We start from the raw sequence: 24,302 nt of genomic DNA on the forward strand, positions 1-24,302 counted from the left end.
GCTTTAAGAAGAGACCTGATAAAAGGCAGTATGCACCCTTGCATTTTTTTTGAGTCAGCCTGGTTGAGGGGTAGTTTTGTGCAACCAAAGGAGCCCGGTTTAAGTGTCAGCTTCCAGTGAGAAGCTGGTAGACTGCAGTCCCCACGTTAGTCTTTGTCCAGGTGTGAGAACAAATGTCTCTTGCCCTCTGTGTATGAGTGCGGAGTTCCCCCAGATGACAACGGGTTTAAGGACCGTTGCCACCTGCAAGCGCTAACCGGTGTGCCGCAAGAGTTTCTAGTGTTACGCAGTCCAGATAAACTAGAAACGAGTTGGGAGTTGAGGTGGGTGTCAGGGCTAGGCCTGTCCTCTGTAATTTCACGCCACAAATCGTGAGTTTCTGTTGGTGGCTTCAGGGTTTTCCTGGCTTATTTTATCATCCCAAGAACTTGTTTTACATTTATAATGAGAAAATGCCACCTAGATTTTATGTTGGCGTTCCGCATTAGAGTTTTTAAGTCTTTGAAAAACGGTTTCAGTGCTCTTTAAAAAGTTTAAAAACCGCTACCTTAGGAAAAAGCATCGTGTCGCTCTGTCGGGCAAGTGCTAGTCTAGTGGGGAGGATGGCGGGCGTAGGCCTGGCTGCCCGGTTCCATGATCAGAGCCGCTTATGCCAGACTGAGTACGTGTCCTCATTCTCCACACTCAGAAGTAACGTCTAAAACAGAGGGCAGCTAGTCCGAGATCAGGCACACTAGGCATAGTTGCTCCCTGCAGATAGTGAGAGTCTGGGTCTCAGCACAGGACTGAATTCTGTGCTATTAAAATGCAAGAAAAAGTAAGGTTACTGGATATATTGTAACAATTCATAGGAAATTTTTGGGTCAAATTCTTAGGGAAGTGCAGTTCTGTTCTTTTAGGTATGTACCATAAAGATTGTGATTAAAGTGTGACTTCCTCAAACTTATTTTTGTACAAAGTGTACAGATCTGAAAAGCATTGTCAAGAGAAGCCCGAGTTCTCTTTTATGGTCCTGCTAAAAATGCAGATGCTGTGTGCACAGGAATGCTTCCTGATACATCGGCCTAACCCTTTACCCTCTGTCCACACGGCTTTGTGTTCACTGAGGGCTGGTTCCCTTCAGATACACGGGAGTCCCTGGGCTGCCTGGTTACTAAGCAGTCGTATCTGCAGCCATGCCACGAGGGCCCCAGGAGACCTCACATGAGGACCCAGGGCCCCCAAGTCAGTCTTCTGCGCTCTGTCCCGATTCGCGCTGCCAGTGCCCTGCAGGCTCCTTCAGGGGGAGCCCGCCCACCTCCCTGTGTTAGTGCTCGTGAGAGCTTCTGATCCACTGAAGTCTTGCCTGAGATAATGAGGAATGGGACAGTACATGCTGTTAATTAGAAATAGGCTTTTTACTTTTAAAAGTTATATTAGGAACACAACTAGAATGTAACAAAAAATAGCAAATCACCTGAAATCTGTACTTAATAACTACTGCCCTGTGTTTCTCAGCCAATACGTATACACTTCTGTTCAGAAACCCACTTTTTTGACGTAAATACGCTTTCATGGCGGTCAGTGGAAAGTAGTAGAGGCCCCCTGAATAGAAGCCCACCGGGGTTGGGGCGGGTTCCCACCGCACTTCCCACTGGTTCTGGATGGCGAGGGGAGGGTGGGCAGCCTGCCCCAGCGCCCCTTCCCCAGCGGGGGGCTGCTTCTGGAACCTGGGTCCTGTGGGCCTGCGGGGGAGGGGGATGTTCACTGTGAAGTCCTTCTCCCGCGGTCCGCGGAGGGTCTGGTCCGGGAGCGCTGCCAGTAACACCGCTGGAGCGTAGCGATGAGTTGGGGGGTGAACAGCAGGTGTACGGTTTGTGGAGTTAACGTTTTAATGTCCTTTTTCTGAAAGACCAACAAGAACTTATGTTTTCTTGTCCTCCCAGCATTCGTGGGGAGTTGGTAACAAATTTTATTTTTCCATTTTAAAGATGAGAAAAATGAAGCTCGGGCTGGTTAAATGACTTGCTCAGCGTCCCATGGTGAGTCAGAGTGGGCAGGGGCTCAGGTCCCCGCTGTCTGGGGCTTCGGTACAAGACCGTTGGGTTTCCAGTCTGCTGAGACCCAGGATGCATTGCTGCCTGTGGAATCCATTTTCCATAACTAATTTTATTTTGGATTACCGACTGCATGTTTAAAATGTGCTGAAGATTCTTAAAGTCCGTGGTTTCTTAAAGTTTCTGAAATGTCTAAACTGTTAGTGCTTTCAAGGGAAAGTCCTCCCTGATTTCAGAGAGAACTTTATAGTCTAGGGGATGCAGAAGGATTTCCGACGAAGTTAAAGATCATGAACGTGCCATTCCCGTGTGTAGCCTCTTTTTCCGGTGACTGTCAAGTCATTTCATTGTGGGATCTCCTTTATGGACAGTTGCCGGAAAACCTCGTTACAGTAAGTACCATGGAGATTTCTAGCACAGTGCCAAGCCATGCTCTGAAACTGGAATTTTATTTTGATGGCAGGAGTAACTAGTCTTAATAAGGTATGTGACCGATAACGTGTGGCCCGGTGCCTCTTTGTGCCCGGCTGATAGGAGCAGGCAGAAGGTAATCCCAGATACTGAAGCGATTCAGAGCACCGCTGAGATCCGTGACCTAGAAATACTGTGAGCCGCGCTGCGCTCGTGGGGGTGGCTCTCTGCTCACAGCGGTTTCACTGGGCTCTCTCTCCGTTTCTGTCTGACAGGCCTAGCTGCCCTCTGTGATGCTCACACTGTCTCCTGCATGACGGGCGGCTCCTCCGGCTTTACTTCCCTCTCCAGTGCTGACTGCTGTGTGTAGCAATCCCCTAGGATTCTTGTCAGAGCTCCACCTCTCTGTGACTGGCCATCCCTTTCGGTGCTGCTGTCCTTTTGGGGGGTTCCTTATCTCTGTATACATGTAGCTTTGCCAGATATGTACTTAGTAATATAAACTGTGTTAATAAAAACCATTTACCGTGTGATACATGAGTTTAAAAATTAAGAGCGATTAGCTGTTCACTTTGATAAAAGGTAGTTAGAAGTACCCGCAGGTGTTGATGCAGTGGCATGACAGTGACCGTGGACGCTAGCTAGGCTGTAAGAGTAGGGCATGTGCCGCCCCCGTCGCACTCCGAGACCTGGCGAGGCCCCCCTGGGCCCCGGGCTCTCCCCTTAGGATCTCGCTCAAGTAGCATTTGCTGTGTCGTCTCTGTGAAATTTTGGCAGTTTGGCTCTTCTCCACTAACCCTTCAGTGGTCAGTGATTTGTGTATTTGTGTCTTTCTAACTTCTAATAAACTCACTCCAACTGACCCGTGTCTTCGTGTCTGTCTGCTTAGTGGGACTTTTCACTTTTTCCATGGAATGCGGCATTGTGTGGCTTCTTGAGGGAATGGGGCTACTGTTAATCTTACTAAGTCATTCGTTCTGAGAATAAAAGTTGCTACAGACAATTTTTTTACTCTCTGTTCTTCATTTTCATATCCAGATAACTGCCAAATGTTTCACTTATTAATGTCTGAGTCCATTGTGATGAAAGCTGGGCAGTCTTTTACTTCCCACAAGGTGTTTGAGGGTTTTTAGTTTTTGTACGGAATGAACATTTTATTTCATTTTCCAACCTCACTTATAATCCAACATTTAATAAAACTTTTTAAGAACTCACTGAAGGGGCGCCTGGCTGGCTCAGTCAGAAGACCATGCGACTCTCAATCTTGGGGTCTTGAGTTTGAGCCCCACCTTGGTGGAGGGTTGGGGAGGGGGGACTTATAAATAAATAAATACATGAGAATTTTTACAAAATTATAAAATTTACTAAACAAGCAGTATACCTAAGTATTGTATTTACATGGAATTGTTAAAAAGAAGTTGTCTCTGTCAGCTCAGCGTTTGGGGTCCAGTACTGTTACGTGGCCCAGATGCTTCTGTTTTTATTAAACGTGGAATTTGATTTTGGTGATCTTCCGAGAAGCAGCCTTCATTTTCTTAAGACTTTTTCTGTGTGTGGTTACCTTTTGTTTTGAAACAGCAGTAAAATTTGGGGGGATGTTTTTTTGTTTGGATGTACTTCTTAATGTTCAAATGTTCTCATGATCATTGGATTATCTTTAATGAGATTTAAATGGATCGAGTTCTATTTCAAGTGTGTTTATATGCATGGCAAGTTGGTAATTTCCGTAGCAGTCGCATTGCCAGCATCACAGACAAGTAGGTCACCGTGACGTGAATTCTTGTTTTCATGCAGCTCTGCCTCTTGGGAGGTCGGCGGAGGACCGTCTGCGGTTTCACATTTGTTCACATTTCTTTCAGGACGGCACTGGATCTTTAAAGCGCAGTGGCTCCTTTAGCAAACTCCGGGCTTCCATTAGACGCAGCAGTGAGAAGCTGGTTAGGAAGCTGAAGGGAGGAAGTTCTCGAGAGAGTGAGCCAAGGAACCCCGGGTAACTATCTGCAGCCCCGCCGGGTGCCCAGCGGGCCCTCCTCCCCCAAGACGGCGGTGCCCGGCGGGCCCTCCTCCCCCAGGACAGGCTGAGGGATGACCGAGGGCCTTCCGCGCAGAGGCCGAGAGGGCGGATGCCTTCAGAAGACATCTGTGCAAATCTTTGACTTTGTGGCATGTTCAGAGGAAGCCTTAGTGGTGGAAAGTGGGAACTTCGTATTAAAACACCCGAGCGTATTCACTTGTTTACTCTAGACAGGCGTTACTTATTTTTAAAATTAGCACTAGTTCATATCCTTTTTTAAAATTAATTTTTAGTTAAAAAAAATAACATTAGTTTTTAAAATCCTTTTAAAATCAAATGATAACTGTGATTGTATTAAGCCCACACGGGTATTAATACAGGAAGAAAAGTTGTTTTAAATAGAAGGATGACAGTTTCAAGACTTTGTCATAAGGTGTTTCTTTAGGAGATTAAAGAACAGATTTCCCACGTGTTTAACAAAAGGTACACTCCTGCGTCCTGGAGTCTTGAACAATAACATGTAAGTTGTCAAAGGAATTTGGTTCTGAGGCATTCTGGTTTTGATCGGGTGTGTCAGCAGGAGATCGGCTATTAACAGTGTGCATTTCTGGGTCACTGCTGGGGTCAGCATCCTGTTTGGGATGCATTTCTCACAGAGGCACTGTTTTTTCTGCTCTTTGAAGCTCTCAGTTCCTGAATGGGGCCTGCTTTTTAGAGATGGACTCTCAGTGAGACCCTGTCGTACACCTGATCCCACCGTCCGCTCTGCGGGCGACGAGTCGCCCACTGCTGGGGCACGGGGTCCCCTCCCGTACGTGCTGGAGACACCGAGGGGAGGGGCTCTTCCCGCTGCTTCCCTTGCTGGTCCCAGAGGTGTCCGGTCTCGTTCTTCTGACCTCTAGGCCCGGGGAGCAGAGCCCTGGGGCTGCCGGCCGCCCTTGGCCCCACTCTGCCTGTGGCTGCACACATTGCTCGATGGCTCGCGAGGCAGGAGGCGCGATTTGGTTGTATAGGTGGCTGTCCCCCTGCTTCCCAAATGTTCGCGAGCCCGTTTCCGTGGAGGGAGTTTTATGGGCTCCGCACATTTGTTCTCAAACTACCTGGAAGGAACAGTGTTGGAAGCCAGTCGGGGTTTCTGGGATACATGAGGCTTAGCAGCAGGTTGCCGTCCTGCCCTGCCGACAGTGCCCGAGGGCCTGGGACCCGAGAGGAGCGTGCATCAGGGAAACAGGTTTTAATTTGCCTTTGGGATAAAGTGCTTGTTTTAAAATATTTACAGAACTAAATGATAGGTCATCGTTTGCCTCACCGAGTTTTGAAAGTGTGAACTTTTTTTTACCGCGATGCGAGGATCCGCACAGACTGTCGTGCAGTCGCCCAGTTACGTTCCCGGGGCAGGGTCTGGGAGCGGAAGAGATTTGTGTCACCATGTGGGCGGCTCCTCCAGGGCAGACACCCCGGCTACCAGGGGTGCTGGGTGTTCTGAGACTTTTTAAATGCAGAGCCCTGTGACACGGACCTTCTTCCCACGTGACGGAGCCCACAGTTTTACCCTCCGCAGTGCGGCACGGGTTACGGTGCCAGGACGCTGTCCGCCTGACTCCACACTTCACATCTAGCACTTTTCCTCCGTTATTCGAGATGATGCCTTACTGAACTTTATGAAAAATTAATGATCTTAGAAATGTTATTCCATAAAGTGCAGAAAACTGAATACTCTTTCTGGGTACGAGTGACCATGTTCATTAACTGGACAGGTGGTTCTCCAGCCACAGCATCAGCATCTCGTGGGGGCCGGGTGGGGTTGTGAACAGACTGTCAGGCCCCACCCCACCCCTATGCTAGTGCCTTTCTAGCAAGTTCTGGTCCAGGACCATGGTTTTTTTTTTAAACTTTTTTTGATGTTTATCTTCAGAGTGATAGAGCAGGGGAGGGGCAGAGAGAGGGGGAGACACGGAATCTGAAGCAGGCTCAGGCTCTGAGCTGTCAGCACAGGGCCCGACTCCAGGCTCAAACCCACGAACCGCGAGTTCATGACCTGAGCCGAAGTCAGACGCTTACCCAGCTGAGCCCCCCAGGCACCCCAGGACCACCTTTTGAGACTCACTGAACTGGGCATTCTTCCTGTGTTGCACACCCCGGTTTAAAACACCGAGTGTGAATGCAGCTCCAGGAGGCTGGGGAGACCTGCTGGCAAGGCACAGTTGTTGTTACTTTCATCTTGTAAGGAAAGGGAATTTGAGGAAGAACGTTGAATGGCTTTCTTAGAGAATGCCAACCAGCAAAAACGTATGAACAAAGTGAGGGCTCATGGGGGGTGGAGGGGAGGGAAAAAGGGGTGATGGGCAGGGAGGAGGACACTTACTGGGATGAGCACCGGGTGCTGTATGTAAGGCAATTTGACAATACATTAAAAACATAAAATTTAGAAAAATATGCATAACAGGTGAAAAAAGCCAATTTGCTGTTTAACAGAGTAAACGTGGCAGAATATAACTTCCTTTTCATTTTCTTTGATTTTATCCTTTGTTCTTGGGTAGTTACGTAGAGAAAAACTTGTTCAGAAGTGTAGCAACCTGTGGGATACGTTGGGATGTTTTTGGTTTTTCTTTTTATCCTGGTTGGGGCATTTTGGGAGTGTGTTTTACTTGAGAATAAGTAAATTAAGGTCTGTGGTTTTGGTGTAGTTTATTCCATGAGAACTTGGTAAATACCTGTTGCTTGCCGGCCGCTGTGCTCACAGTTGATGCAGGGCACTCGTGTCGTGACCCAGGCCTTGGTCCACATTCCTAGTGCATTTTGTATGCATCTGGTTGTGCTAATCCTTCGGATCTGTGCTTCAGTGTCACAGCTCTGCCCTCAACTCATAGGGTAAATAGTGTGCCCTGTGTCATAGGCGGTTCAAGTTCATAATTACAGTTCCTATTGCAAACATTTAAAGAAGAACCCTTGAGGGGCGCCTCGGTGGCTCAGTTGGTTGAGCATCCAACTTCGGCTCAGGTCATGATCTCACGGTCTGTGAGTTGGAGCCCTGAGTCAGGCTCTGTGCTGACAACTCGGAGCCTGGAGCCTGCTTCCAAGTCTGTGTCTCCATCTCTCTCTGCCTCTCCCCTGCTCATTCTCTGCCTCTCTCTCTGTCAAAAATAAATAAAGTTAAAAAAAAAAAGAAAAGAACCCTTGATATTGGTTATTTTAACTTGAAAAGCTAAGGGGACTTTCTGTTTGAGGGCATCCCTGGTAGTGGTAAGCAATTATGGTAACTTTATCCATAATTTAAGTTTGGGTTTTAGGTTATTTTGCAGGATATTACATCAAGTATTTTAAAGGTATCAAATGGGGGGAAAAAGTAAACATTGAAATCACTGTATTTCCTTAAATGTAAAGCATGAAATTTCTCTTAAATTTTGATTAAAAAAAAATTTGCTTTTGAGAGAGAGTGCGAGCATGAGCCTGGGGTGGGGGGGTGCGGGGGCAGAGGGAGACACAGAATCCAAAGCAGGCTCCAGGCTCTGAGCTGTCAGCACAGAGCCTGATGTGGGGCTTGAACTCATGAACTGTGAGATCATGACCTGAGCTGAAGTTGGATGCTTACCCGACTGAGCCACCCAGGTGTCCTAAATTTTGGTTTCTAAGCTTCGGAGTTTATTTTACTAGTAAAAAATTGGTTTTCCTTTTAATATAGAAAAAAATATAAAATACACGAACATATATATGTATCTGATCTCAACAGTGAGCTTCGAGTGTCTTTCTTTTACATGGTCATTCTGGGTGAGTGTTGGGATTTGGAGGAATCCCCAGGCTCCCTTCTTTAAAAAATGTTTTTAATGTTTATTTTTGAGAGAGAGAGCACGAGTGGGGAGAGGCAGAGAGAGAGAACAGCACAATCCGAAGCAGGCTCCAGGCTCCGAGCTGTCAGCACAGAGCCTGACGCAGGGCTCGAACCCACAACCCATGAGGTCGTGACCTGAGCCGAAGTCGGATGCTTAACCGACTGAGCTGCACCCCCCCCCCCCACCCCAGCTCCCTTCTTAAATCAGACCTGACACAAGGCTTGTGCTGAGTCTGAGGGTGGCGCTGGCCAAGCCTCTCGGCTCCTATATGTGCCAGGCTTCACAACGTGACGAAGTAATGACACTTGGAATTTACACACACTACCTGAAGACAGATACTTTGCAGAGAAAGTGCTTTTTTTCCTGTGGGGCTCTAAATACAGTTAGAGCTGGGGCGTCCGTGCTAAGAATTGGGCGGACATCCCCATCCGAGCGAGATCTAGGCTCGCTCTCCATCAGGGATGGTGCCAGGGACTCCCCCATGGTGTCCCCCATGGTGACCGGGGCCTTTGAGGGGTGTCTTTGCCATGTGTCCTGCTCCCGGTTAACTGATGTGCCGATGGTTTGTCCTTTGCATGTCTACTGCCCGGTTGCAGCATGAAGCGTGCCAGTTCTCTGAGTGTCCTTAACGTGGGTGGCAAGGCAGCCGAAGACCGTGGTTTCCAAGTAAGGAGCCCTGCCCCACTTAATGCCCTTGACCGCTCAGGCCTACTTCGTCGGGCGGCTGCTGTTTGAGCAGCCGTGGGGACGTTTCAGTATTTCTGAGTCTTAGACAAAGAGGCGTTGTAACGATATTTCTGTATTCTGCATTAGTTTGAGGAGGTGAATTATGGGAATGTTCACATTGTGAACGTTCTCAGTATATTAATTACCGATCTTTAAGTTTGATTAGCCTAAGTAAAATTTAAATATTCTGATAAAGTAATATCAGAATTTGGCCACTTAATTTTTGTTACTAATTTGTATGATTTTAGCCTGGGGTAAGTTTGTAAGTAATTGTCTAGTTACACTGTTGTTTAGCATCTTACAACTTTTCAGAACTTTACAAATGTAAGTGACGTAATGTCACTTTTACACTCAATCTTTAGCGCTTTTTTTTTTTAGCTGTGTGAGGCTTGCACGAACCCGTCACATTTAAAACTGTTGGCACCTTGTCTATCAGAAATGGCCTTTTTGCTGCTGTTAAGCGTCCAGTGTGGCTGTCGGGGTGCGGCCCCGTGTGCCAGGCAGACCAGCAGCTGAACTTATGGGGAAAGAGAACCTTCTCAGCCAGACCTGCCCGTCATCACACCCATTAGCAGCTCCCCAGGTGCCCCAGCCCAGCTGCTAGACTCCTGGACGCTCACCGACAGGAACAGGCCTTCCTCCCCAGCCTGCACCCGTGGGGGTGGCTGTTTCCAGGGGCCTCTCAGCAGACCTTTGGTGAGAAGATGCGAGACGCCAGTGGTGTCTGGGCATATTTTGAGCGTGCCTGGTAATGAGAATAAAAGAGGTGTTGTCTCCAAAGGTCTGGGGCAGCCAGGTCCCCTCACCCATGTCTCTCGGTGTTGGCACCTGCGTACGTGAGCGTCAGGGCTCTCGGAGGTTGACTTAAGGGTTGTGCAGCCGTTGTTACAGCTCTGAGACCACTTGAAGCTGGCGTCATTTGACGCACGGGTCGCGTATAATTTTTCTGTTTGTTTTTTCACGCAGGAACGAAATGATTATCTGGCAGACTCGTGAGCTCCGAGTGCCAGCCACACTGACCTGGCCCACTGAGGGTCGGGGCAGAGCTAGATAAAAATCCCCGAGACTTAACGGGGACACTGAGACCCTCAGAGCTTTGCCAAGCTCCTCTACTCTGCCCGGGACTCACCTCCCCAGTGACTTCCTTTTCTAGGTGGTGACCTCTACCACCTCGTGGCGGTTTGCCCCGAATTCCGTTAAGCTGCCTGCAGTCCTAGCGAGCTAGAGCTGCTGGAGCGTGAGACTGGCCAGGCGTGGCGCCGGCAGCGTCAGCGTGTATGGGACCGGCCGCTGTTCACGGACACTTGTACTGTCTGCTGCTACGCCAAGATCTGTTTGCAGTTTTAGTATTGTATTAAGGCTATAAATGAAGACTCCGGAACCTTAAACTGCATCTTTCTAGAATGAGCATCTGATGGTCTGGGGCCATGCTGCCTGGAATTAAGAGGACAGTTGGTGCTCAGAGCTGGGAGAGACAGGTGACCCTCTGGGGGGGGTGGGTCTCTGCCGAGTCCCCAGTCCTGCTGTGTGGCCCCCCCCCCACCCCTGCTGGACTCGCATGGGTCCCCACCCCTCTGGGGCCCATCTCCCCTCTCCTGGGCCCTGTACACTCAGCATGTAGGCATGCAGTCTTAAAAAAAGATTTTCTTTGTAGGGTTAGAACGGTTCCCAATCAACCCTAAGGGAATCTGCCAGAGAAAATACTGCACAAATACTGTTTGTAATTCCGGATGACAGCAGCTGTAGGAAGGGGCGCGTCCAGGCCACCGAGCTGGAGTAGGACGACTCATCACTTAGCTCTGAAGGGGATCTGAAGAACTTGGGGTACCCTGTCAGATGCTGCACGTTTGGACTTTCTTTTAATGTCATGTTACCGGAGGGGTCACAGCAAGGGCACTTGCTGCCCCCCCAGCCCCCTGCTCCGAAATTGCACCATGCTGGGGTCTGTGCGCCCCGGGGGCCCTCCGGCGGGGCTCACAGGGCACCTCGGCACTCGTCGTACAGACTCCCTGGGGGTCCCCGCGGGGGCACCCACCTGCTGCACGTGTCCTTCAGGCCAGGCGTGGATTTGGGGCTGCGGGCCGGAGGCGGCAGCATGCCGGAGTCTGGGGGCTTTGTTGACGGGTGTCCTGTGATAATACCAGAGCACGTGGCCTAGACCACCTGTTTGGGACACTGCTCGCTCCCTCCCGGAGGCCGGTGTGCGGTGCCTGGGCCCGGTCTTCTGTGGCCGCGCCTCCTTCCTCAGCGCCTGGCCGGCTGGGCTTTGCAGCCTCCGGCTTTGTAACCGTTGTCCACTCTGCAGGCTGCGAGAGACCGCCGCCGACAGAGTGGGCTGTGTGTCCACGCGGGCACTGTGCACTTTGAAGTTCCCGTTTGAGGGGCCGGGGAGCATGGTGTCACCTGTGGAGCGGGACAAGGGCTGTCCCGTCTCCCCTGTCCCCTCCATCGGAAGTGCTCTTCCAGCCACGACGCTGACGCTGACACCCCCTTTCCCTTAGTGACACGTCTCCCTGGGAAACCAGGGCATTCAGGAAGGATACACGTGGGGCCAGGGGTAGGATTTAAGCTCCCATTCGGTGGGAACGGGGCCCCGCCTGTGAGCCCGCCAGCCCCCTTCTCTGAAGGCCAGCTTGCCTTTGTGGGGCTGTGAGGAGCCACACAGCCTCCTTACACCGCGTCGTGAGAAGCTGTCATGTTTCGGAGGGGACGCTGCCTGGAAATGTGTAATTTCTGATTTTTGAGCTTGTATCAAGACAAGCGAGCCTGGTTGTCCTCTGCTCACTTGTCTGGCCGTCTGGATTTTAATGTTCTCGAGGAGCAGCAGTGGGGGCGGCCGGCCCTCCTCTTCCGTGTTTTCCTCTCCCGGCGAGGGGGGCCTCGGGCCGTCGAGTTAGAGGTCCCCGGCCAGAGGACAGGCAGGAAGTGACGTGAGCCGGCTCTGTGGGTCTGTCTGAGGGGGAGGTTGTGGGAGGGCTGGGCCGTCCGCCCTCGGCTCTCCCCAGGGTCTCTGTGTTTACTGGAGGGAGTCAGGTAGTTCTTTCCCGGAATTCGAAGAGATTCCGGTCATGTTTGACCAGAAGGCCGCTAGGAATATCACGTGATGAGAAATTCAGTGTTTACAGTAACCTATAAATATTGCTAAAAATAGTTTATAATAGACAGCTCTTTCATTGTCATAACCTCATAGAATATTCTTGGGAAGCAGGTGCATACATGAGGCTATACTCTGGTATGTTTGCACTTGCTGTTGAGCAGTGCACAGCATGACCATCAGACTTCTGAAAATTGCCAAGTGCTACTTGATGACACTGATCGAAGGAGAGGCTCCAGCCAGCTGTGGGCGTCTCGTCAGGGCTCCCAAGCGTCATACGGGTGGCTGGGGCGGTCATGAAGACGTGTCATTTTGCATTTGTCCCATTATTATGGGGGGAACTGACGTGGCTTCTACAGTGTTGTGGACGTAACCATGGGGACCACCAGCCTGGGAGGACTGCCTGACAAGCACTGGGGGTGGGGGGTGTGGGCAGGGAACTCCTTAGGGGGTCCAGGGCGGTCTGTCACTGAGACAAAAGTCCTGCTGCAGCCCTGTCCCTCGCCTGTGGTGGGCAGGCACCGTGCACCTGCACCCTTCATGCTCCAGTGGGCCTGCAGCTTCTGGGGAGGGGCTCGTTAGCACATTCAGTCTTGGGGCTGTGGTTTGCTCATTGTTGGTGTGATTTGCCTAGAAAATCATCCGGAATTGTTTGTATTTAATTACGATAATAAAATGGTTTATTTCCTTTTGCAAAGTCCCTGCACTTGCAGAAAGGCTCTTTTATAAAATTCCAACCCTAAAAGAACGGTTTCCTACTTAACACCAGCCATTCTCAACCTTCTGAGAGTCCCAGACTACTGAGAAATGGGATGGAAATTAGAAGTGAAATTTTCTGCTCTAGAAAATGTCAAGACAGTGCGAGTCTGCCCAGTTACGGGGACCTCTGCCTCCACCCTAGTACTGGGTCAGGTTATGTCCCTGCCCTCCTGGTACCAGCCTGGGGCTCAGCGTCTGGCTCACAGAGTTGCAGGAGGTTGGCCAAGTCACTTCACTGTTCTCTGCCTCAGTTTCCCTGAGACCAAGGACGGTAACTGTGCCCATCCCCAGGGGCCGCGAAGGAGACGCACTCCAATGTGGATGAATTACTTAGGACAGTGCCCGGCAGAGAACAGGCCATGGCGAAAGGGTCCAGGGCCCGCTGTGCCAGGCAGCGTGGGGGGCAGTGGGGGCGTGGCCACGTCAGGCGGGTCATCCGTGCTTACTGCCTTCCCGCCGTTGAGAAGGGGCAGCCAACCCCTGGAGCAGACCCTGTCCCAGCGATGGGTGTCCCGGGTCAAGACGTGAGTCCCCTGTGCCCGCAGAGTGTGGAGGGCTCGGCCAGACTCGGGGTCTCTTGGGACCTGGCCGGCCGTTCTGCAGCTGCCACGTCAACAGGCCTCGGTCCCGGGAGTCCCCCGGACCCCCTCCATGCTGACGGTGTAGGAACAGGATGAGGGGGGCAGGTGAGGGGCGAAGATCACCCGCAGGGTGCGGTCAGGGCGGCCGGGCGGGGGGAGGACAGCTTCCTCTGTGGGGCGGCGCCGGCTGACCATCAGCCGCATTAAGAGCTGATTGGACCAGGTCATTCCGAGGGCTGGAGAGACCCGCTCCTCCCAGAGACTGAGACAGAAAACAGGCCCAATGGTTACCGACAAAACCTCGGGGGACCCACTGCCACCCTCACTGTCCCGCCCGTGGGCTGGGCCCAGCTCACCCTTGTGGCCCGGGTGCCGCGCCCCGCTCCTCCACGGCCTCTGTCACCTGGGAGGTCCAGACCAGGGTCAGTTGAAGCAAGGACCCCACCGCCACCCGCCCCAGCATGAGTGGCCTCACTCCTCCACCCCCACCCCCCTGAACTTCCTAAAATCCAAGCTGAGCCGGGGGGGGGGGGGGGTCGGGGTCAGGGTCAGGGTCGGGCCCACCTGGTTGATGCATAGCACGGGGCTCCGGAACGTGCTGCTCAGCCGGCGCAGGGTGGCCCCCAAGGCCTGCAGACGCCTGGCCCTGGGCATTGAGGCCAGGCCGTCAAACTCACAACGGAACGGGGCCGCCACGGAGTCGATGACCACTAGACGGGCCATCCCCCGCGACAGCAGCACGGGCACCTTCTTACTCACACACTCCAGCAGGGCGTCCTAGAGGCCAAGGGAGCTGGCGGTCAGCGCCTGTGCCCTGCACTGAAGAACCCCTCACAGCCTTCCCGTTTCACTCCTCACCCCGTGGGCCATCCCAGTGACCGGGACTTCATCCTTTGCTGGCCCCGTGCCAGGAGCTGACCCCTGGGGTGCTGCTATAGCAGAAAGCCGGCTCATAACCGACCGCCCTGGTCGCTGGGACCATGCTCTGGTCAGGCGGGTCTAGGGGTGGCGGTGAGCCCTGTCCCCCGCCCAGCCCCACCCCATGGCGGGGGGGGGAGGGGCAGGGGCAGGCCACCCCTGCCTACCTCTGGGGCCCGAGTGCGGTGCCCTGAGCGGCCCTGGCCAGGCTCCCGGGTGGGGCCGGGCGGCCTCAGGCCCTGGTGCCAGGTGACCACACACTGGCCGTCCCGCCAGAGAGCAGCCAAGTGTCTGGTTCCTCGCCCTGAATGAAACCCAGTTCTGTGCTTCCACCTCTAGGGCGTCTTCGGCAGAGCCTCTTTTTGTGGAAAATGACGGCAGCAGCAGCGGTCTCGAGGACGCCAGCATTAACGTGAGTCCCGTCCCCTTTCTGTCACCGAAGGCAGCTCTGGGGACACCTGGGGCCTGGGCAGGTGGGGGCTGCGCTCACTCCCTGCGGAGCCAGGACTCAGGGGCCCCCTCCCCCAGGAGGTGGGAACGGGGACCGCAGCCCCGAGGCCCTGCTCGTGCACAAAGGGCAGGCCCTGTCCCCACAGCAGGGCCCCGGGCTCCAGGCCGACACTGGGCAGGAGGGCAGACGCCTGGTGCCCCCAGCGCGGTTTTCGGAACGGCTCTCAGAAACCACCGTGGGCCTCAAAGCGCTGGCCCTGACTGCTGCCTTCTCTTGCAGTGAAACCACACCCGGCCCTGGAGGACCCAGGACAACACTGCTCGTGTGCAGCCAGAGCCTGCCCTGTGACAGCCAGGGGACGGTCACCGAGGCTGGAGGGCCCTGGAGCTGAGAGCCTGCAGCACTAACCTCGTCTTCTGTGTCCCCGTGCCACCAGCACACTGTCCTACTAACAGCCACGCCGCTCACCAGGACGCGTTGCTTGCAAAGCCATGGCCACACTCGGCCCCTCCAGGGTGACGGGGTGGGCGCAGCCTCCCTCCTGGGCCGCAGTTCCCGGGACACCCGTGTCCCGAAAGTGCAAGGAAGAGGCATTGGCTGCCTGGGCCCGTGTGCCCAATCTTACTGTGTTACTTCCCGAAGCTGTGTGTGATATGTTCTATTGTAAATTTTTTTAAAATTAAAAGTTTATATGCCTTACCCTTTACTTGCAATTTTTATAGCGATTCTTAAGTGGGGGAAGGTCCCCTGGGAACCGGGGACCCTGCCCAGCGGGTGCGGGGGTGCACTCGGGAAGCCGGCTGCCAGGAGAGGCTCCCCCCAGCCCCATGCAGAGGCTTTCTTAACTTTTTTTTTTAACTCCTGCTATACGGCTTATTCTCAGCTTTTGAACCCTTTCCACTCATTGCTTGTCCCTCCCTCAAATAATGATCGGAGTTGAGCACGGACCAGGTCACAGGGCCGCTTCCCCTGCCTGCCAGGACCACTGTGCTCCTAGCCCTCTCCCTGGGGCTTCCTGCCCCACGGCTGCCCATCTGCAGGGAGGGATGCTGCTGATGCTTCCGGATACGTGTCCCCCGCCCCCCCTCGGAGCAGCCAGGTGGGGACCTCCTGTGCCCTGATGCACTTTCTGCTCCGTCAGGGGTAGAAGTCAAACCTGACAGACTGCTCTCGCCGGGACAGCCGGCCTGTCCTCTGGGCAGTGAATGGTCACCGCAGGGTGGCCGGGTGGCCAGGAGGCAAGGGAGGTGCTCTCTGCTACTGAGGGGACTGAGGGGCACACCCCGTGGGGGACGGGGGATGGTGGGTGGTGTGTGGGGCCTCCCTCCGCACCTCCCCGTGGGCGGGGCGACCGGTTCAGCCTGAATTTCAGGTCACGAATCCTGTGGCGGCTCACCAGCTGCCTGGTGCTGGTGGTGGCCCGGTGTGGGTGTCGTGTGTGTGTGTGTGGCTCTGTCCACTGGCCCACCTGACCACCTTCCCCACAGAACTCGGGGCCAGAGAGGGAGGACGCTCACCACGTCGGCCACATGCTCGATGAAGATCTGGTGGCCAAACTTCATCTTGTCGATCGCCTCTCCCGGAACGTCCGTCCGCAGGTGCCGCTGCCCCGCGATGAGCTGCTGCAGACGCAGGTCTGGGAAGACATCTTCGGTGCAGATGTACACGGCCCCTGGGGCGGCACGGGGGGGCGGGGGGGGTCAGCCCGCCCCCCTGGGGCTTCCCCGCACGGGAGCTGGTCTCCCTTGCCGCCCCCTGGCTGTCAGGACACCACCAGGACGCCACCCCGCGGGTCTGCCCCAGCCCGTCTCGAGCGGAAGCCAGTGGGATCATCAGGGCCCGCGGGCTTCCGGAAATGCCCTGCCTGCACACGCTCTCGGATTCCCCTCAGAGGCTCTGCCGGAGCATGCTTCCCAGATTCCCAGATTCTCCTTTCGAGGCTGCTCCTGTGATCCTGGGCTGCTGTGACCTGAACACCCTGGGGTGACGCCCTGGCTCCCCTGTGCCAACGTACCCCAGGTCCGCCGGGAAGAACTGGGGACCGTCACAAACGAACCCTAACGTCTGTGGCAACTGATTTTCAACGAAGGTCCTGGGACAGTCCGGTGAGAGAAAGAAGTCTTCCCCGTGAATGGCGCGGGGACGCGGGGACCAGGCCCTCCCTCACCCCCGGCGTGGACTCCATCCACCCATCGAACGCCAGAGCCGACGCTTTCAAACTCCGGAGAGCACGCGGGTGGGTGTTCGGGACTCTGGGTTGGGCGAGGGGGTCTCCGATGTGGCACAGACCGCACAAGTGAGAAAAGGCAGAGAGAGAAACTGGACTCGATCACAGGATAATCCACAAGAAAACGAGGAGACCCCTGCAGAAAACACGGTGAATTCCGTGTCTGGGGAGAGGCTCGCGTCCGGATCACACGAGGATCCTACAAGCCGGCCACAGAAGGCAACCCAACCGCGAACCGGGGCAAAGGCTCCAAAGAGACATTTCGCCACAGGAAACGTCCGCTGACCGGCTTCCGAGGACAAGTCCGTCCACCCGGCACCGGGCACCTGCACCCTCGCCCAGAGGTGCAGGGGCAGGGGTGACACAGAGGCCCGCCACGGGTGAGCAACCCCCATGCGCGGTCCAGAGGCCCCGGCCCACGGCCGGGCTCACGGGACGCAGGGGAAGCAGGAGAGGTCCCCGAGCGAGGCCCCTGCTGCCAGCGCCCCGCATGGGTCCCAGTGGCGTGCGTGTGTCACCGGGCCGCGAGGTCTGGCCCCGGCTGCATGCCCCGCCCACCGCGTGGCCCAGCCCGTTCGGGAAGCCGGGCGAGCAGATGAGCTCGGGAGGAACCGTGCAACGTTTACCGAGGAGCTACCGAGGTGCGACCCGTCTGCTCTGGCACCACATTTAGTAAGAAGGATTGAAGTTTTTAACGCTCAGAGACCCGCACGGGCAGCCTGGAAAAATCCCTCCACCGCACGCCCTGTGCAGACTTGACAGACGCAAAACCGCGTCAGGGGCCGGCCGCCCCCGCTGTCCTCGGTGATCCTGTCTGCCCCGTCCCCAAAAGGGAAAAAGAGGAAAATGTTTGCCCGAGGTTTCCAGCCCCGTGGACCATGTGGTTTGCAGGCTGGCGGCGGGAGCGCGCGCAGAAGTGCCTAAGGGGGACTTTGTGCCCAGACGGAGACTGTCCCCGGGTCCTCGAGGGAGCAGGGGCCACTTCCTACGGAGGGCAGGCTACAGGGCCCACGGCCCTCAGACCTGCCCTCTCCCTCGGGTGGAATCCACGGCGCATGCGGAGAGAGACGGGGACCCGGGAAGATGGCCCTGGAGGTGGCGTCGGGCCCCGACTCGGTGAGTGCGACCTGGGCACGGCCGGGACCCCCGCCTCCCCCAACTCTGCCCCTGCCCGCCTGAGGGGACAGCCACTCACCGGCCTCCAGGCCTCCGTGCCGCGGAGGGAACTGCACGGTCAGGCAGAGCTGCAGGGCCAGCTGGGTCTTCCCGGCGGAGCTGTGACCGGCCAGCTCGGTGACACCGTCCAGGGGCAGGCCGCCGCGGAGAAGGCCATCCAGCACGGGGCAGCCCAGGCTCAGGCGCTGGTGCTGGGTGGGGAACCTCTTCTTCTGCCGGTGCAGATGCAGAGCTGGGGGCGCAGGGGGCGTCGGTCACCACGTGCCGGGGGCCCAGGCGACCTCGGAGCCAGAAGGCAGGGAGGAGGCGGGCGTGGAAGCTTCTCCTAGCTGCTGTGCTCTCTGGGCACCCGTGGGCTCTGGGTCTGCTTGCCGACCCACCCCCGCTTCCCGCACTGCCTGGCCTGGTCCCATCTCTTCCGTCCCCCTGCCCTTGCCCTGTACACCTGCTGTGTCCCTGTCCTGATGCTGTGACCGTGGCCCTGCGTCAATCCCTCCCCAGGCATGGGCAGAGCAGAGGCCTCTCCTCACCCCCCACCCACCCCCAGTGCCCACCTGTGAAGACGCTGCTTCCCCGCAGGTGCAGGGAGGCCGTTCTCAGCAAGTGTTGCACGTCGAGGCTGGAGAGGCCGGTTAGTCTCTGCAGGTCTGGTCCAGAAAAATGCAAAACCTCCTTTATTGACTTCAGTTTGGCTGAAATTACACAAAGACAGAACAGGACAAGTTCAGACTACAGTAACGCAAGGCAGCATGGCAAAGACGACGGGTGTTTTCCGGAACACTGTCTTCCAGTTCTGGGGACCCAGCGGGCAGGGGCTAGATCCGTCCACTCCCTGAAGCCATGGGAGCCCCTGGACAGAGTGTGAGGACAGCAGTGGGGAGGGAAGGGGCCCGAGAGGGGGACGGGCCTCTCCCAGGTGCCCAGAGCACATCAGCCACCTGCCGTGGCCACATCCTGAAAACGTGTCCCAAGGAAGGGCGTTTCTGTGGCCAGGCAGGCCGACACCAAGGCAAGGCTTGAGGGTGACCCCGGGGCAGGGTGAGAACCGTGCAGTTAGGAAAGCCAAGCCGGGCTCCAAACAAACGTCACAGCAGCGGAAAGCCGGGAAGGCGGGGACCGAGCTAAGATTGCGTGGCGGTTACAATGCCAGTGGCAACAGGCGGGTGGGGGGGCGGGTCACAGAGTTAACATATCCAGAAGATCTGGTATTTGGGGAGGAGAGCGGATAAATTACTGTTGGGCGTGGATAAGTACATTACTTGCGAGCTAGTAGGAAAAAAATGCGCTAAAAAATGTTTCCAACCGACCCAGATGGCAAAAAAGGGAAAACAACACAAAAAGCAACAGAATAGGTAGCTCAGCAAAAGAGAGAGTCAGACCCAAACGTACCAGGAATTTCCTTAAATACATGTGCACTGAAGGCTCCAGTGAAAAGACAGATGGACAGACTGGACCAAAGGGAAAACACAACAAAATGACTGAAAGGCTCTGGAAGAGCCAAGAGCCAAGGACGAAGGAGCAGGACCAGAGACTGTTCCCCCACGTGAGACATCGCCAAGTCGCCCCCACGTGTACTCCGGCTTCCACGCTTTGTGATCAGCAAGCTTCCCTGTCACATGCCCCGGGAGACGGGGGAGATGGGAGGCCCAGCACGCCAGCTGGTGCAGGGCAGCTGGGGAAGGACGCACCGGGAGACAAACACAGCGGGGAAGCCGTCCAGCTCACCCATTTGGGCACTTGAAACAGAGGCACCCGTAGCTGACATACTGGACGATGTGGGAAAAGACAACGAGATGTACACGGAAAACAGAGAATTTGAAAAAAGGAGGCAACTACCAACTTTGGGGGGAAGTAATAAGAAAGGAAACCATCAAAACCTCGCAGTTCAGCAGCAGTAATGATGTCCCCGGTCACAGCCCTCACGGCCCAAACTGTGCTCCAACTGTGGTGGGGGAGGGGGAAGTAGGTGCACCAGGAAGCCAGCCCTCACCCCTGTCACAGGCGCTCCGTGCGTGATCCCAGACGCTGACAAACCTAACTCAGCGACGTAAGCACGTTCTTAGAAGTCCAGATGTAAATACAAAGAAATTGCCAGAAGACTCCCGAGTGGCGGAAGTAGTTGTTTCACGTTTTAGAAAATAAATGTGTATTGCTTTGACGAAAATAAAATTTAACTCGAAAAAAGTCCACACACACACACACACACACACACACACACACACACACACCCCTGAAGACCCTGCAGCACATTCCAGCACTGGCTACTCATCAGGAGTAGCTGTCTTGGGGAAGGGGGACTCGGCAACCTCGCTGTGTCTCACGGACACGACACACAAGTCCACCCACACGCTTCACGTATCTACTCGACACAAACACCGGTAAACGTACCTTTCTTGACCGCAGTAGTAATTCTGGGATTCAGGTCCAACTGATCCAAATCCATTTCTTCAACAGGTTGACTGCGACCACGGATAATCTCCCAGGGACACAAACGCCGATGGGCTCGTTGTCAGTGCAAACCCCCCAGGAGCAGAGCACCGCGGGGTGACAGCGGCTTGGGTACGCAGTCTCCTTTGGGACGGGTTCACCGTCAGCCCTGAGGTTGGAGGAGAGACTTCACTGCACCAGGAAAACCACTGAAGTAAGTCTAAGGCGACACCTGGCTTAGAGGAACCATTTGGTACCTCAGAAACCAAGACTCGATCCGCACAGTGATGCGGCTGAAGGGATGTCCCCCGGCCACCCCCACTCTAAAGGCCGGGGCAGCGCAAGGCAGTCCCCGTTCCGTCCCCTGCAGAAAGTGTTAGAAATGAGCATGTGCTTCAACCCGGAGTCCCGGCCCGGAGACCTGGTACACAGGTGAGCACCCTGCCTGGCCCACCTCTGGGGTGAGGACGACGCAGACAGGGACCCTGCTCATTGGGCTCACACGAATGAAGCGTCTTCTGCATTCCGCAGAAATGTGTCCCCGCGGGAATTTGGAAAGAATGGAAAAAGTGACTTCTGAATCCTGCGAGACGTTTTCAAGCGGGAACCTCCACAACCACCCAGCTGTTTCGGCAGAGAACAGCGGAGACCGTGTGGCCGGCCCCGCCCCTCTCCTGGCCAGCAGCCCTCCCGAGGCCCAGACCGCGCACTAAGTGCCGTGGGGACTGGAGCCCAGCCCGACCCTCGCTGGTCGCCCTACTCAGCCCAGGGTCACCCAGACACTCTCTAGCAAGCCACGTTTCCATGTTGGCCTCCTAGATCAGCAAGGGTGAGGAGGCAGCGGGGCGTGTGGGAACACCAAGGCCGGCAGCCACTCAGGCTGAACCCAGGGCCCAGGTCCACCAGCAAGGCCTCAGCCGGGGGGAAGGTCGGAGGTCGCCTCCCCTTGCAGCGCTTAGAGTGTTACTGATTTGGACAACATTGGGTTGATTTTGGAGCTTCGAGAGGCAGGTCACCTGCACGGTCACGTTCACAGGCCCGTCAGGGAAACCGGTGTGGCAGGGAGAAATCCAAAACACCCAGAACTGACAGCACAGGAGCCTGACGCTCAGGCGTGAGCAGGAGCTCCCAGGCCAGGGCTGACAGGAAACATGCCGAGGCCGGGGAGGACACACGCAGCCCCGGCTCCCCCGCGGCCCCCAACGGGCACCAGGACTGCAAATTGGAGGACAGCGGGGTCACCGCCAGAGGTGCCTGAACGCAGGGCCCCAGTGCCAGCCACACACAGCGAGAGGAGGTGAGGACGGTGACGAGCTCCGAAGGTGCCCTGAGCATATGGAAGGTTCTAGTGGGCTGGTGATGTGTGTGACGTTTGGTTCCTGAAGACAGAAAGCAGGTAAGCAAGAAAAAAAACATCTCCAGGACAAGTAGTAAGTTGCCAAAGGACCCACGGTGTGCCTTCCTGGCTTGGTGGGGAGAGCACCTCTGGGAGCCCTGAAGACAACAGCGGGAAGAGGGGACCCAGGGAGGCACCACCCAAAACCTCCTCCAGGACAAGAGAACGCCTGGACAAGATACCAAGTCTGTTGTTTCCAAATTCCAGAGACGGTGCGTGTCCCCCCCACCCCCAGACTGTGGAAAGGCCCTGGGGCGTGCCTGGGGGAGGGAAGGCCTTGACGTGACACACGCGGCCAACAGGCTGGACTGGGGTCTGGACTGTGAAGATGAATGGCCAGGAGAGGGACGTGCCTGGATACTAAACTCAGATTCTGACCAGCCACTAGACACAGGGCAGGATATCAAGGCAGGTGACCACAGCGCCTCGAACCTATGTGGTGGGGGAACGGGGCATCCGGAAGCAGAGTGGCCACTGGTGGAGCACCTGCGTAAACCAGACACTGACCGGGAGCTGGACAGACAGGCCCAGGTGGGTGCCCTGTCCCCCCACCTCCCTAGAGGCAGGGGCGTGAGCCAGCCATCCTCCAGGCCCGCGCTCCTCCAGCAAGGGAGAGGCCTGGGCACGGAGCACGCCCACAGCGGGCCCGGACAGATGAAGCAGCTTCCCGGAGCATTAACGTTAAGTTCCTGTTTAAGGGGACAGTTAACATGCCATGCCGCCGGGCGAGGGGGTCAGAGCTGTAGGAGAGAACCCAACGTTTGTGGGAACCAGTAGAATCGAATATGACTTTCAAGCAACTCAGGTCCCGCCAGAGGGAAGCCCTGAGCCTTCCCAGGGGGAATCACACTCTCCTGCTTCAGGGCCCCTTGGGCGGAGGCCTGAGGACCCCGACTGCCAACCCCACCCCACCCCTGCCCCTCCCAGGGATGGAAAGTTCCAGCTACAGACAGACTGGCCCACCGGCCCACCTGCACTCCCGGGCAGCAAGACTCAGGTTTCCAGTAGCTTTGGCGGACTTACAAAAGAGGGCAGGGCACGGCGCCCCCACAGAGAGGGCTGCCCGAATCTCCCACAGAACAGAACCAAAGCCCGTGTCTCTCGCAAGTTCAAAGCTGAATACAGGCGGCCCCACTGATGCCCCAAACTCACCAGAGGAGTGCAGACAGTTATCAGACACACAGTCCGTTCCCAGGACTGTTCCAGGCGCCTCGCACAACACGAACTCAAGCCTCGCAACAGCAGTGTTCCCACCTCGGTGTGGCTGACTAGGAAACGGACAAGCCAAGGTCATACAGTCAGCAAGTGGGATGCAGGTCCCGGCTGTTTGTTCCAAGTTCTTGACCCGCCTGTTAACAAATCCCACAGGAGCTGCTCAGTCTCCCCGCTCTCCTGCCTGCGGGGTGCCTCCCCGGGTGGGAGCAGCCGGCTCTCGCTCCAGACTGGGCATCTTTTCTGGCTTCCCCTCCCCGGAGGGGGTGATGAGCCCTCCCGGCAGGGAACGCCCCCCGGTGACTTGGGGGCCGTGCCTGGGCACCACGGTGGTTTCTCCAGAGCAGCCTGGCCTGGACACTTGGGCCCTCGTCCCTTCTCAAAACCCTCTTCCTCCTTTGAGAGCCCCTTCCCTTCCCAGCCCCTGAACCATCTTGTCCCGTTCCCCCCAGCGGCTCCTCCACACCGGGGGTCCCGCAGACCCACCATGACCCCGCCCTCCCCCACCCCTGCACACCCCTGCACACCCCGACTTCATGCAGTCCTCGCTCACCTTTCACCCAGCGCGGCGGCCTGCTCTGGTCCCCACGGGTGACAGCCCCGAGGGCAGGCCTCTGCGGCCCCCGCACCCCGGCTTCCGAACCCACCTTCCTTCCCACCGCCAGGACCCCGGCTTCGGCTGTCCCCTCCGCCCGCCCGCGGGCTTCGACGGTGCGGACGACCCGCGCCCCCGCGCCGCGCGCCCCACGGCCAGCCACTCTCACCCCGCGCGCGCTCCGCTCGCCTCTTCGCACTGCCCCGCCCCCTACAACCTCCTCTTCCAATGAGAGCCGGGCGCCCCTGCTTGGATTCGCCAATGAGAGAGGAAGCAGCATAGGACGCAGACTAACTGGCCAATCCAAAGTCTCCATCCTCCCGAGGGGGGCGGGGCGTGCCTGGGCGGGCCCTCACTGCCGATTGGTGTCGGGCCGCGGAGTGGCCGGGGAGGTGCCACTGCGTGGATTGAACAGCTCAGCGTTGGGGCGGGTCCCGGGTACCGATTGG

The 24,302-nt window shown here is 56.1% G+C and overlaps 2 protein-coding genes across 19 annotated transcripts in view; one reads left to right on the forward strand and one right to left on the reverse strand.

Moving 5' to 3' along the window:
• KLC1 (kinesin light chain 1) overlaps positions 1-15,519 on the forward strand; it is a 51,478-nt gene extending 35,959 nt beyond the window's left edge. For 3 of the 15 annotated variants that reach the window (XM_019833681.3, XM_045060586.1, XM_019833679.3), the window contains exons 15-18: positions 4,307-4,437; positions 8,888-8,957; positions 14,709-14,781; positions 15,100-15,519. In XM_019833681.3, the coding sequence (XP_019689240.1) occupies positions 4,307-4,437; positions 8,888-8,957; positions 14,709-14,744 (237 nt within the window). In that variant the 3' untranslated portion in view covers positions 14,745-14,781; positions 15,100-15,519. Of the gene's footprint in view, positions 1-1,970; positions 2,022-2,722; positions 3,310-4,306; positions 4,439-8,887; positions 8,958-9,983; positions 10,496-14,708; positions 14,782-15,099 lie in introns of those variants that run through there. The other 12 variants (XM_045060591.1, XM_045060587.1, XM_019833684.3 and 9 more) reach the window with 6 other exon arrangements.
• XRCC3 (X-ray repair cross complementing 3) lies at positions 12,774-24,124 on the reverse strand. 4 transcript variants are annotated; one of them, XM_045060594.1, is made up of 9 exons: positions 24,023-24,124; positions 23,199-23,314; positions 20,612-20,819; positions 18,778-18,915; positions 18,243-18,455; positions 16,338-16,492; positions 14,016-14,228; positions 13,808-13,854; positions 12,774-13,713 (listed from the first exon to the last, which is right to left on the reverse strand). In XM_045060594.1, the coding sequence occupies exons 3-9, from the start codon at positions 20,664-20,666 to the stop codon at positions 13,482-13,484; spliced, it is 1,053 nt and encodes a 350-aa protein (XP_044916529.1). In that variant the 5' UTR covers positions 20,667-20,819; positions 23,199-23,314; positions 24,023-24,124; the 3' UTR covers positions 12,774-13,481. The 4 variants fall into 4 exon arrangements, with proteins under 4 accessions (XP_044916529.1, XP_044916528.1, XP_006933213.2 ...); XM_045060593.1 differs by lacking the exon at positions 24,023-24,124 and adding an exon at positions 23,812-24,016; XM_006933151.5 differs by lacking the exon at positions 24,023-24,124 and adding an exon at positions 23,812-23,999 and having other exon boundaries at positions 23,199-23,395.
• Positions 24,125-24,302: the final 178 nt, after the last annotated feature.

Source organism: Felis catus, chromosome B3, assembly GCF_018350175.1.
Source record: "Felis catus isolate Fca126 chromosome B3, F.catus_Fca126_mat1.0, whole genome shotgun sequence".
NCBI classification, from domain to species: Eukaryota; Metazoa; Chordata; class Mammalia; order Carnivora; family Felidae; genus Felis; species Felis catus.

Coding starts and splice junctions, on each gene's coding strand:
- XRCC3 (XM_045060594.1), bottom strand. CDS start 20,666: ATGGATTTGGATCAGTTGGACCTGAATCCCAGAATTACTACTGCGGTC. Junction 18,456..18,777: donor GGGAAGCAGCGTCTTCACAG/GTGGGCACTGGG, acceptor CTGCGCCCCCAG/CTCTGCATCTGCACCGGCAG. Junction 16,493..18,242: donor GCACGGAGGCCTGGAGGCCG/GTGAGTGGCTGT, acceptor GTGCCGCCCCAG/GGGCCGTGTACATCTGCACC.